The 13,164-nt window shown below is 41.7% G+C and overlaps 2 protein-coding genes across 4 annotated transcripts in view; one reads left to right on the forward strand and one right to left on the reverse strand.

Moving 5' to 3' along the window:
• Window positions 1-7,879, forward strand: part of SPTBN5 (spectrin beta, non-erythrocytic 5) — a 147,606-nt gene extending 139,727 nt beyond the window's left edge. For all 3 annotated transcript variants that reach the window (XM_077322780.1, XM_077322781.1, XM_077322782.1), the window contains 5 exons: window positions 1,350-1,435; window positions 2,855-2,990; window positions 4,553-4,671; window positions 5,319-5,459; window positions 6,589-7,879. In XM_077322780.1, the coding sequence (XP_077178895.1) occupies window positions 1,350-1,435; window positions 2,855-2,990; window positions 4,553-4,671; window positions 5,319-5,459; window positions 6,589-6,734 (628 nt within the window). In that variant the 3' untranslated portion in view covers window positions 6,735-7,879. The remainder of the gene's footprint in view (window positions 1-1,349; window positions 1,436-2,854; window positions 2,991-4,552; window positions 4,672-5,318; window positions 5,460-6,588) is intronic.
• Window positions 7,880-8,090: 211 nt separating this feature from the next.
• LOC143830361 (cytosolic phospholipase A2 beta-like) overlaps window positions 8,091-13,164 on the reverse strand; it is a 64,613-nt gene continuing 59,539 nt past the window's right edge. The window contains exon 20 of the mRNA XM_077322783.1: window positions 8,091-9,960. Within this exon, the coding sequence (XP_077178898.1) occupies window positions 9,752-9,960 (209 nt within the window). The 3' untranslated portion in view covers window positions 8,091-9,751. The remainder of the gene's footprint in view (window positions 9,961-13,164) is intronic.

A 13,164-nucleotide genomic window follows, 5' to 3' on the forward strand; every position in this document is an offset into this window, starting at 1 on the left:
TTATCATCATCATCATCATCATCATCATCTAATTTCTGCTCCCTTAGTTCTTGTTTTAATGGCCTCTTCTTTTATAGTTTTATTTTGTTAACTTTTTTGATGTAGTCTGCTATTTATGTTGGCTCCTAATTGATGTTTGTTAGCTGCCTCTGAAGTGTTGTTATGAATATTTTACTTAAGGGAAATGTAGCAGGGTCTTTTTAAGGGGGTGTCCTAGCACTGTAGAATGCTTTCTCCTGTGATATTCACTAGTTTTCTTCACAAATTTCATTTTGTGGTTGCATGAAAGCTGTTATTTTTCATTAGACATTTGTATGATTGTAGAAGAACAGTAATCTGTAAACCGCTCCTGTGGAGCAGTAGAAATAAAACAGTAAGGGGTAGCAAAGAGGCTCCCAATTGGCCACTGTGAGTGTCACTCCGCCCCCAACTGCCCCACCCCAGAAACGTAGCCCACCTTCCCCCACGGCAGCCATTCCCGTGCTGGTCGCCAAGAGAGAAGGTGGTCCAGCAGGCCCTGGCCGAAGCCCCGAGCTCGCCTGTGAGCCACCCAGGGCCTTCTGCCGGGCCTTCATGGACGCAGCAAGCCTCCCCCTGGGCCCACCAGAAGTCCACAGGAAGCTACACAGCCACCCAGAGGCTTCTGCCAGGCCCTGGGACAACCTTGCCATGTCGTACATGTGGCAAGGCTGCCCCTGGGCCCGCCAGAAGCCTGCGGCAGCCTCCAAAGCCGGCCACCGCCGCACCCTTCTGCCGGGCCGACAGACAGGCTCGTGGTGTCTGGGATGGGTGAGGCTGCCTCTGGGCTCGCCAGAAGGCCGTGGGAACCTGCGCCGCTGGGACAGCCTTGCCGCATCATCGATGTGGTGGGGCTGTCCCTGGGCCTGCCAGAAGCCTGCTGGAGATTGAGCGCCCAGCCGGAGGTTTCTGTCGCACCCAGGGACAGCCATGCCGCGTCCTGGATGCGCCAGGGTGGCCTCTGGGCCCGCCAGAAGCCCAGAGGAGCCTGCGTGGCCGCCCGACAGCCCGGCCTTCTGCCCGGCCCAGGGACATCGTAGACGCAGCGAGCCTGCCCCTGTCCCCCCAGAAAGCCCCTGGAAGCTGAGGACCCAACCGGCCCCAGACCTGCGCGCACCATCAAGTAAGCTGCCGGGGGGGGGGGGCTTCCTGTGTCCCTTCCCCTTGCCCCTTCGTCCCTTTCAAAGCCCATTTTTATAAATGGGCTTTGAAACTAGTGGCTGTAATAATTTTACTGCTGCTGTGTTTCTGCATTTTTTAAATACTCTTGGATAGTTGTGGATGAATGTGAATGTTTTTATGGATTCATTCCTTTTGTCCATGGCTTACAGACTGAGCAATGGAGCTGAATACTTCTTTGCTGCTCCTTCGCAGATGCTGATGGAGGAGTGGATTCAAAAGTTACAGAGTAACATAGGTAAGTCTGTTTGATTCAATTGTATGAAGAACTCTTCCTGTATCTACCCAGCTTTTGCACTCAGCAGGCTAACAGGGCAATTTGTGGCTTATTATGAATTATGAATACCAAAGTGCAGAAAACTGTGAAACCATAGTGCTTCAGAGTGTGATACTGCATTCCATATTCTGCTTAGTCAGCATGGCAATTCTTAGGCCCATTCCGCACAAGGACCAATGTTGCCAATTGGTTCCTGCAAGCGGAAACACTATTTTTTAAAGTTCTATTCAGCGTTATGCATACCTGCCTTTGTAGTGGAATCTAGTAGCGTTTCAATCATTTCCCACAGGCTTCCAGTCTCGCCAAAAATCGCTAGAAAGTAAGCGATTTTTTCTATGCTTTGTCCCACCCCTGGCCATCAATCAAACGAGCAGTCAATGGGCGGCCGTTATTATGCTCCCGAAAAGCCCCTTTCCCTTTAAGCACAGGTTTTTTAAAAAAGAAAAAAAGAAAAACACACGTTGCAACGATTCCTTGATTCCTCCTAACGTAGAGACCCATCTAGCTGGCAGCTGGTGTGTGAGCTGCCAATTTATCATTACCACACTCCCCCGAGTGAAAAAAAAATCCCCCCCCCCATGCACAGTGCGATTTTTGGCCGAAAATAAAGGGAACTTGCAAACGGGGCTGTGTTCTTCTTGGTGACTTGAGGGGAGCTTTAAAGCAGTTCTGTGGAGGGACTGTAGCTGGAGAAGCCTCGCTGGGTGAATGAAGGCTCGCCGGTTCGTTGCTTTCTGCTCGCTCTGAGAAAAAAAATGGCGATCACTTCGCCGGAAGTTCAGAGGAGAGAGCCAGAGGGAGGGACTTGGCTGGAACCGCAACAATGGGAACACACAGGTCTTTTTCACTAGTGTTGCAGATTGTTTGCAAGAGTGTAGAGCTTTTCAGAGGGTGAATCCACTTTTCTGGATTCCCCTTTAAGCGCTACAACGAATTGCTTTTTGCGTATCTGTTTCAGGAGTGTGGCAGATTGTGTGCGACGTCATGCATAACTGCAAATTAATAGCGTTTACAATTTGGAAGCCTTTTGCAACATTGGTCGTGCGGAATGGACCTTGGTTTAAACAACTAATTCTTCAAAATAATTTTTTTGGTTTCTTTTAAAAATCAGAAAAAAGAACAAGTGGAAAATCTAGTGACTAAATAGAATTTTAAAAGAAAAAGAAAGGTACATATAAGTAGAGACAAAAATATAACAACAGTGGCAGCAGATCTACACAAGGGTTTCCAAATCTCTAAAAAGTTTCCAAATTCCTAAAATGTTTCTGAATTTCTAAAAATAAAACAACTGTCATCTATATGCATATATTCAAATATTGGTAGTATTCTAATTTCTTTTATCCTTTTACTTTCCTAAAATAAAAAAAATGGTTCTACAAGGTCCACCTAGCAGCCTGTGTCCTTTGCAGAAGGAAAATCCAGCAACCACAAGTGCAGGGATGCCTCAAGTAATATCTGAGACGCTTACAGCTGTAGATCCTACTGAAAGGCCAATCGCCAAAAGTTTACTTCCCAGGTAAGCCTTGGTCTTCATATCTTATTTGTGATTAGTCTTTTGAATGCTTTGTTCAAAAAGAGGCCTGAGATAAACTGTCTTTGCAGCTTGAACTCATGTGCTTCAAATGATTTGGTTGTACATCTACAGTAGCAGAAGTGTCGGAAACATTCAGGGGTTGCACGTTGGTAGAAATCATTAGGACCAAGGAAGGTGGTGTTTCCATATAGGAATACCCCAATGAGGAACAAATTGTGAACCTATCTTTTTCAGTTAATTTTGTTAATGAATATTCAAACTCAGCTTCCTCAGATATCCAGATTCTCCCCCTGATGCTTAATTAGAATGAAGTAAAGCTCCCCTTCTTCTGTGCACCATAGAGTTGTAAACTTCAGTGTCCAGATGTAAGTAAAAATGCCAGCAACTGAAAGCCTCAGAGCAGGCTTTCTCAACCAAGGTTTCATGAAACCCTGGGGTTTCTTGACAGCCATGGAAGGATTTTCTGAATGGGCAGGAGTTAATAGATAGAGATATTGATATATATATATATATATATATAGAGAGAGAGAGAGAGAGAGATTTAAAATGTGTTAGATATTTATATGATTTGGACATATATGGTCATGTTGACCTGCCCCTCCCCTTGTCAAAATGTCCAATGATGGGCCTGAAAGATCTGGGAAGGGGAGGGACTATGGGTGGGCATGTACACAGCTATGCTTCCTAACCATATTCATGATCGTGCCACTTCTGGGATTTCTTGAAGCCTGAAGAATGTTTCAGGTTGAGAGAGGCTGGCCTAGAGCATTACTTGTCAGGAAGCAGCACTTTTGCCTTTAGCTGCAAATAGGAGGGACTTTTATTACCCAGTAGTGCTTTGTTGCGTTTTCAGCTGTAGCTAAGAAATGGCGGGGGGGGAGGGTAATGAGTAGAAGACAGGGTCCAACCAAAAGATAAGGTCTTTGGGTGCACTGAAATGCCAAGCCACAGGCTGTAGTAGGTCATGAAAGTTGAGAAGACTAGCAAGCAGGGTGTGAAGCACAAGTAGCTCAGCAAATTCAGACGTTTCTGACTATGAACCAGGCCAGTATATCATAAAGAAGTTGTAGATATGGTCTTGCTGAAGTATCACAAGGGTAGGAGTACTCTCCCATGTTCAACCGTAAAGTTTGCCTTAAAAAAACTTATTAGTTTGCCTTAAAAATGCATTCTTATTTTACATGTTCTGAGTTTTAATGTTGTGGTGAAATCAACAAATGTACTTGCATGGGAATGTATAACTAATATCTCAGTACTACGCTTGAGAATGAATTTAATTGTTTAAAATAAACACCCAATGGCTTGACTGATAAATATACATTTTATCTCTGTCTCTCTCTGTCTCTCTGTCTCTCTCTCTCTCTCTGTCTCTCTCTCTCTGTGTGTGTGTGTGTTTGCATCTATAACTACAACAGAGATTGATCTGGTATGCTAGATACTCTATATATGTCATCTTGATAGTGGCTGGTTATTTCACTGCCTCTTAAGGAAACTGAGTTTTCAATAGAAAGACACGAATTTATTTCAATACTGCTGATTAACAGGAGAACTCCTTCCTTCAAAGTTAAGCAAGAAAGAATTCATACTGGATGTCCCCAGGAATTAGAAGCGACCAATGATTTTTGCAAAATCCTAATCTTTGATCAGAACTTCGAGGATTCTGGTAATACTGCTGTATGGTTTTCATTCATTAAAATAACAAAAGATGCTTCAAAAAGATATCAATGGAAACAGTCTCTTCTTTTAAATATTATCATCCTGCGTCCAGCTTTTCACTTATCCTAATTATTCAGATAGAAATTCTTACTAGTCCAATATGAAGCTGAGTAGTTTTCCACGCTGTTTATTTGTAGATGATTTCCACTTGGATCTGATACATATATATATATATATTATTCTCTGATTTTTATACATTCTCATTGCACTTTTTAAAGTTAAATCATTTGCTTGAAGCAGCTAAATTCCAAAAATGTCAATAAAACAATCAACAATAAAAATACAAAGGAGGGTAAACAAATGAATTTTAATTGAAACAAAGCCAGGAGAAAATTAGAACAAAATAAACATAGCCTTCTAGGCAGCTGACAAAACAGAAGGGTCTTTCTCACCTCTAAATGCCATCAGTACTGAAGACACTCTGAGAGAAATGTCAGGACAGGCCATCATAACTAGAAAAGCCTTACCATAGAGCAGTCTGATGTCTATAAAAGAACAAATACTTATTAAAAGGGGGTCTAAAGACATTTCTGGGATGTTGGTGCAAGCCTTACTTTGTTACGGGACAGTTAAATATTTGTTTCCTTGTATTAGGCTCTTCTCCTGTGACTTCCATGGAGTCAGATCTGTCACCTCTGCTGATGCCCAATCCATCAGATCTCCCTAAAAGCTATCACAAAATACATCCTCATTCTAATGAAGAAGAAAGAGGAACTCTGGAGCAGAGAGATCAAGGTAAATAAGGGGAAAGAGTGCAAACACTGGAATGCAGCTATCCGCCAACCACTGGCACAACACCCTGGTAAATGTGGCTCTTCCTCACACTGCCTTCCCTTTAACTCTTCCTTTTGACACTCTTCCCCCAACTGAAGGCCATAGAACCTACCACGTGGGTCTGAAACCAATGTGAAAGGGGGGGGGCGCAGTTGCTCCCTCCTCAGTCTTCCATTAACAGAACCTCAAACTCCATGTGCATAATTTCAATGCATAAACCAGTGTATTGGAGTGTTATCTCTACCATGGCAAATGGTTGTAAAAATATGAGATTCCAAAGTATGAAAAATAACATTGACGAGGAAATGTACTAAATCTTGTCAGAGGAGGTAGCTAATGAGCTGGAAAAGCTGCCTCCCATCAAGCATCCTTTGTGTGAAATTACTCATTGTTCTCATACTTGGCCTCCCTCCAACAACTTAAATTCCTGCATTGGGGCAGGATGTCAAACACAGACAAACCACCAGCCAATCTATCATGTCTGCAATTCGTTCAGGAAAGCAGCTGCATATAATGCCATGTCAGATCCATCATAATTCCCACCAAACTACTTGGTTTGGAGCCAAATTAATTTAGCTCATGATATTTATCTATGTATTTATGTAGTGCATTTTTATCCTGCCCTGCCTCCAAAGAGTTCAGAATGGCTTATACTGTTCTCCTCTCCTCCATTATGTCCTCACAATAATTCAGTGTGTTAGGCTGAGAGAGAGTGACTGGTCCAAGGTCACCCAGTAAAATCCATGACAGAGTAGGGATCTGAATGGGAGTCTCCCAGATTGCAGACCAATACCTTGACCACTGTGCTATGCTAATACTAGGAGCCCATTATCTTTTAGTGACTATAAGTACTAGTGCCATCAGCCAAAATTAAGAAAAAGAAGAACTGACATAGGGTTTGTCATAGGAAAAAGAAATAATTCAGAGGAATAGAACATGTTAACATGGAATAAAACAATTGTCAACAGATCTATGCAATTGCATAGCTTACCATACTCTGTTGTTGTTAACAAAAATGTATTTTCATAAACAGCTTTCTAGAATTCCTCATTTTCATTAAAGAGATGGGAAAATATGAATTCTTTTTCAGAAAACAAAGTTGAATTCATAGATGAAAAGGCAAAGAGCTTAGAGGATCTACAGGCTCCAGACAAAAAAGCATCAGAGAAAGAAGGCAAGAATCCAAAGCAAAAGAAAGAGAAGAGTGTCTTTAAGAAGCTTTTCACCAAGAAATAAGAATAGTGAAAAAAGAAATGTGTGCTGCAGTTCTTCAGTAAACATGTTTTTTCACTGAAAGATGTGAACTCTCAGAAAGGCAGACTTTGGCAAACAAACATATAAAAATTGTTTAGAAAAAATATGTACATTTCATCTCTGGCATTAAGGCCATGAGTACCTCCAATGATCAACTGTTGTCAAGCTGAGTGCTTTAAAAAAATTAAAAAAAATGGAGGTAGATGGCATTTGAACTGAAGAACAGAAAATGTCTGTTCCTATGTTTTAGTTTTTGAATAGAGCTTTCTATAGTAATCCTACAAATGGAATTCTGGCTTTTTCCCCCTGACCCTTCACTAGTATAAACTTTCAGTGTTTCCCTTCAAATAAAATGAACCATACATACAACCATTACTATATCACAATTTTATTGTGAAATCACAATGAACTTCCTACATAACAGTTTGGGCTTACTGAGATCCTTTCACAGTAAAAGGCTGTAATTTGCTCCATCAAATTGGATTTCTTATCAATGACATTTCCTCATCGTCCTGCAACCACATATCAATTTCAAACTTACATGTCTTGTTATACAGTACTTAAAGGTGACATTCATATTAAATAATCAACCTAGTGATGGGAAATGGATGATATCATTGGCTAATAGTCAACATAGCTAAATGGGATCTACTTATTCAGCGGCAGTATAATTCTGAATAGCATATCCTAGTGACACTGCCGCTTATATTTCTCAATTATGAGTTTCTTAGACATTTCTGGCTGGACAGTGATGCAAACAAATTTGTAAACTAGCCACTTCTCCAGCTGATCCAGCAGGGAGGACCCATATTATGCTTTTATCATAGCTTTTCCACATTTTGAACTAAGACTTTCAGACTGCGTATTGTTATTTATATTCAATGGAATGTCTTTCAGTATATATGCACCTTTTTTTTGGAACCATTTGATCACAGGTTTAATTCACTAAGCAACCAAATTACCTTATGCATTTTGTTGCACTGGGTACTTAACAACCCAACTGACAATGCTCCTGTTTTGTATCCAGATTCTAATACAATATAAAAGAATGAAAATATAACTTTTGCGGGTGGTCTTAGCAATATGTGAAGTGTGCAAATACTTTTGTATTAAAGCCTGAAATTGTATTCATGGAATTAACCCCAGTAATTTTTTAAGAACTAAAATAATTTACCCGAGATGAAACTCTGTTTTTTAATCGTTTGTGCTTCAAAGACACATCATTTTACTACACTTAACAATGTTGTGAAGTACATCTTCAGGTTCATGATAAACATCTTCCAGAGCATACAGCAACCAGATTTTACTGGGTATCAAGGAAACTGAAGGGTTTCTGTTTTAAAACATTTCTCTTTTATACTAACCAGTCTCTCTATTCTTCATTCCACCCATTTTGCATATGAAATGACGATCATCAAATGTACATGACAACTTTTACCGTCTGAGAGTGCTTCCAACACAGGGCTTGCCATGCTATATCAGGCTGCTACCATCCTTCATATGGGGATAGTGTGGGCCTCAGCTAATCTGTAGCAGGATTTGTAGAGGCGGCAAAGCAATCAAGGCGGGAAAAAGAACTGATAGCATCACCTCCATGCGAGTGAAATTCCTCTCCCCTCCCTTCCTGTTTTCATCTACCATCACTTACAGAATCAGCTGATTAACCAGATGAATTGCTTATATAGCATAGCACTTAATTAATTCTAACTGGCATCCACTCTCACAGCCAGTTCATGAGGTTCTGAGAACTCTTTATCTGCAGAACACACACATAATTGCTTAATTAAAGTCCTTCCTGAAAGTACAGTAATCCAAATTAGTAGTTCATTAAAATTCTGTCCTCTAAAGCAGGGGTAGTCAACCTCCAGATGTTCACGGAATAGAAGACCCATGAGCCCCTGCCAGCGTAGTCCATGGACATCTGGAGGACCACAGGTTGACTACCCCTGCTCTAAAGGGTGTAGATTAAATTTGTCAATATCTTAAGAGGAAAAGAGCATGTGTGAACTTGCATCTGAGCCAACCTTATACTAAGCCATATCTGAATTTAGGGATAAGGCTATAAACACATGAACGTGTGTCTTGGACCAAATTTGAGCTATTTAATATAAATTAACATTATGCATACAGACACAGTACAAGCAAGTAAAGCAATATTATAAATAATGCATTAAAATCATAACAATAATGCCATATTAAATTATTTTAACAGATGTAATATAATTCACAGCTGAAATGTGTCAACCCTTAAGGGTAGAATCTATCTAAACAGGTCTCACAAATAATGGTGTGGCTCTTGCCAGCTTCTACATTGACACAAGTGGGATGAGCAGACTCCTTTCACCCCTGGAAAAGGTTTGCTGGAAACTGTGGAGTGCACAACAGAGCTGCAGCAAGGAGGGGAACTCAGAGAGGTCTCCCCTCCTCTCCCCTGCATTGGAGGGAAAGCTGGTAAGATCCAACCCATTATTTCAATGAGAAATGCACATATAACTTAATGACACCAGAACTGAATAAAGAGAGTTCAACTCTTTCTGGTTTCATTTCAGTAGTACAGAAGTCCATGCATTCTTTTCATTTCCCCTAGGACTACGGAGGTGAGTTAAGCTGCTATTCCCTCAATATTGATACTCTATCAATACACTCTGTTTCATAGAATCATAGAGTTGGAAGGGGCCATACAGGCCATCTAGTCCAACCCCCTGCTCAACGCAGGATCAGCCCAAAGTTTCAATAACACCTTAATACCAATTTTGTAATGCTGCCTCAACTCTCAGAAAACTGAATGTCAATGCCCCCTTGGCACACCACCTGCTGAAAAAATCTGAGTTCCTTGTCTTATACACTGGACAAATACCCAAAGTGAAAGAGATATAAAAATATTCATAAATAAGCATTGTGGAAGCCAACGCCTCAGGATGGTCATTAAAAACTGCATTACATAAGAACAACTCCTTAGCATTATCTCAACCAAGAAGACAAGTATTCCTTAGATTGACCTATAAGCCAGATGTTTGCTTCTTCTGAACTGCCTTCTCAATGCTCTGTAAAATCAGTTCTTTGCTACAGAGAACATTATAAGTAGCTAAGTTTAGCAGCTTGTCAAAATTGTCTGCAGAGTAAGTTACATGCTTTGTTGCATAAGGTGAATCCTCCCCGTTTATCGTTATGTCACCTCCACACATTTCTTTAGGCATGCGTTTCACTCCTGAAAATTAAGAGAAGAAACATGGAAGAGAAGAACTTAACTGAGCTTTTATTTCTATTTTTCATTTGGAGGACACAAAACCCACTACTTTAAAACCAAACCAGTTCCACACAAGATGTCATCCTGCTTATTCTGCGCTCTCTTCCTCTGAGACCAACGCATATCTTGTTATACACTCAGGGGTCTGGATCCAGACAGCTTTTTGAGTTGATCATACCTCTTTCCCTTCATAGCTGCAGTTTCTATCCCATGAGGCTTTCGTCCCATGATCTCCAGCAGGTCCCATGGTGCCCAGAATAGCCTTTTTCAGTAGTCAAGGGGGTCCCCTCTCCTCTCTTTTTCAGCAATGGAAAGACTAGTTGGATCTAACCCACTATTGCCCGGATACATGAGGAGTGTAGTTGTGATGGACAGCACTTTGAAAGTCAGGTTCCAAGTGCTGAAGTAACAGCAATAGAAAGTGCAGGGCTAAGAATCTTTACTAGGCAGAGAGACCCAAAGCAACAGGCTGTGCTGAGTGCTTTGATTGACCAGCAAGAGCTGAGAGGGAACAGATATTTGTACTGAAAGAGTGGCAGTCTGATTTGATTCTGATTCAGATGCTGACTCAGAGAGCAGTGACAGATCATTCACTGGCCATCTGTTCCGAGGAGACGCTCCAGTTCAAGAACTGAGTTTTCTTCTGACAGCTAATCCACACAGTGTCAGGACAACTAGAGTAGATATTTGGCAGTGGGGATTTGGGCAGTGAGGTGTTAACATCCAATTTAGGTCAATTTGGAAGGAGAATTCTTCTAAGGAGAGAGGGAGGATCCCTGTCCAGTTAGAAAAGATTGTTCTCAGATTCAAGTGTGTGAGAAAGTGCTTCAGACTCTTCAGAAGGCAGTGAGACACTGGTTCTTCTAGGAAGGAGCACTGCTGCTTTTATATTCCACAGACCCTCCCCCCTCCCTGTCAAGGAAGCTCAATGTGAAACGTGCTAGGGTTATTAACATCAAGTTCAGGACCCAGTCCAGAAACCCCTCAGTACAGCAATAGAGTATGTGGCTACTGCTGCTCTCATGGAGTTTCCTTCCCTTTCCCTGATCTGAGAGAAAAGAATTCAGCTCAAGTATACCCTCTGACATCCATCACCTTTTGGAGGAGAAGGGCAGACATAAACATACACACACACTCAAGAAACATGCTCTGCAACTATGTGAAAACATTTACATCAAATAAATACTGTGTTGTTATTTTCAAAGGAAACTCCAAGCAGTTTACCACAGGAGTCATGCCTCTAGAATCTCACTAAACCCAGTCAAAGTCTTGCTTACTTCTGAAAGAGTGTTTTAAGACAATGAAAACTATTTCCAAATTTAATTTAGTGTGGTATGAGAACTTGCTGTAGCTCAGAGTTGGCTAGCGTCCTGCTTGTACACTTTTATAGCTGGCATGTGAGTCTGTAGCTCAGAAATATAAATGTATTACTGTCTGGAACTCATATTTGCTTCTCTCCAATTAGTTTGAGGCCTTCAGGGACAATGAGGATCATGGCTCCTGAATTCTTTCCACATAATGTCATTGGGAGGAAAGTGCAATCTTATGTTGGGTCCATTATATGCAGATGAATCTCTCTCTCTCTCTCTCTCTCTCTCTCTCTTTTTTTTACATATTTATATTATAGGAGCCTAGATTCATTCCAGGCATTATACATAATTCAAAGTTATAGAAGTTTTTAAACACACAACTTTTTTTAGCAGCAGGTTCTGTTATTTAACTAGTATGACCAGAACCAGCTTTAGGATGCTTTGGGCTGATCCTGCATTGAGCAGGGGGTTGGACTAGATGGCCTGTATGGCCCCTTCCAACTCTGTGATTCTGTGATTCTGTAATAGTAAGAAGACATAGATAATACATGTGGGCTCTAGCTGGTATAGAATCATAGAGCTGGAAGGGACCTCCACGGTCATCTACTACAACCCACTGCACAATGCAGGAACTCACAACTACCTGCCCAACCACAGTGACCCCAATTTCATGCCCAAGTGATACCCCCCAACAAATATCTCCAGAATTCAGCCTGGCCTGGAGGAAATTCACCACAGTGGTGATTAGCAATTCCCTGGGTATTCAAAGGAAAGGCCACAAGAGACAAACACTACAGTAAACTGGCAAAATTGTTGATAATGCCCTCAACCTCTTCCTGCCACATAGATGAACATATACTAATCAGGTGGGTCAGGGATAACTGACATGTGTTTTACCCAACCAATTGATTTGGGGCAGGCAGGGACCTTAATGGAGTGTAATGTTATGGAGTCCACCCTCCGAAGCAGCTATTTTCTCCAGGGAAACAGATCTCTGTCACCTTGAGATGAATTGTAAAACCAGGGGGTTCCCAGGGCCCACCTGGGGAACTAGTATCCCTGTATAATACCGAGAACCCCAGTTTTAAGTGTGGATCTCTGTGTTTTGTCAGTTTAACTTCCTCCCTAGTACCTCCAATGCTGACATAGTGAAGCAGTCTGTCACTGATTGGTCAGGGCATCAGTTTAAAGTCTGCCTGGTTCCGAGTTGCCATTCCCTCGCAAGAGTTATTTTTGCTCTCATTTTGGGAACTGTTTTAAAGTGACTGTGCTCCAAAATCCCACATTCACTCAGCAGAGATTTGACTCTTGGATTTTCCCCTCCTCTGTGAGGCTGCTGCCTCCCCTTCCCCCCACCCTGATCCTGCAGGAAAAGAAAGATTAACAAGCAGCCTTGTGCTCTACTTGCCCCTCCCCTGGTTTGCTCTAGCTATATCATTGGGAGTCAAAGGCAGGAAATAAAGCACTCTCCAGCCTTGTGCTGCTTTAATGCTAGCTGGAACTTCACCTGATCCCCCCTCCCAATTAAGTGGGAAGGAGGCCAAAAATTGGGACAATGCAAATGCAGGACGTTGATGTGTTTAAAATCTGGAAAAAGGAAGGCTGTAGAGACAGGTTCAAATTGACCAGAATTCAGCAAGATTTACAGTGGGGGGAAAGTAAAACCAGAACCAGCTCTGGTCATTGAACCTAGACACAATGAGAAGGAGGCAAAAAGCTATAAACTTCAAGTTAAACTCTTTGAGTTCTGCCATATTTCTGCACAAATTCAGATGGTGCAGACTACTGAGGTTTGGAAGGAAGGAAGTAGATTGGCTCCTACTCTCCTAAAGTTGAAAATTGCTTCACTTGACAG

This window comes from Paroedura picta, chromosome 2, assembly GCF_049243985.1.
Source record: "Paroedura picta isolate Pp20150507F chromosome 2, Ppicta_v3.0, whole genome shotgun sequence".
NCBI classification, from domain to species: Eukaryota; Metazoa; Chordata; class Lepidosauria; order Squamata; family Gekkonidae; genus Paroedura; species Paroedura picta.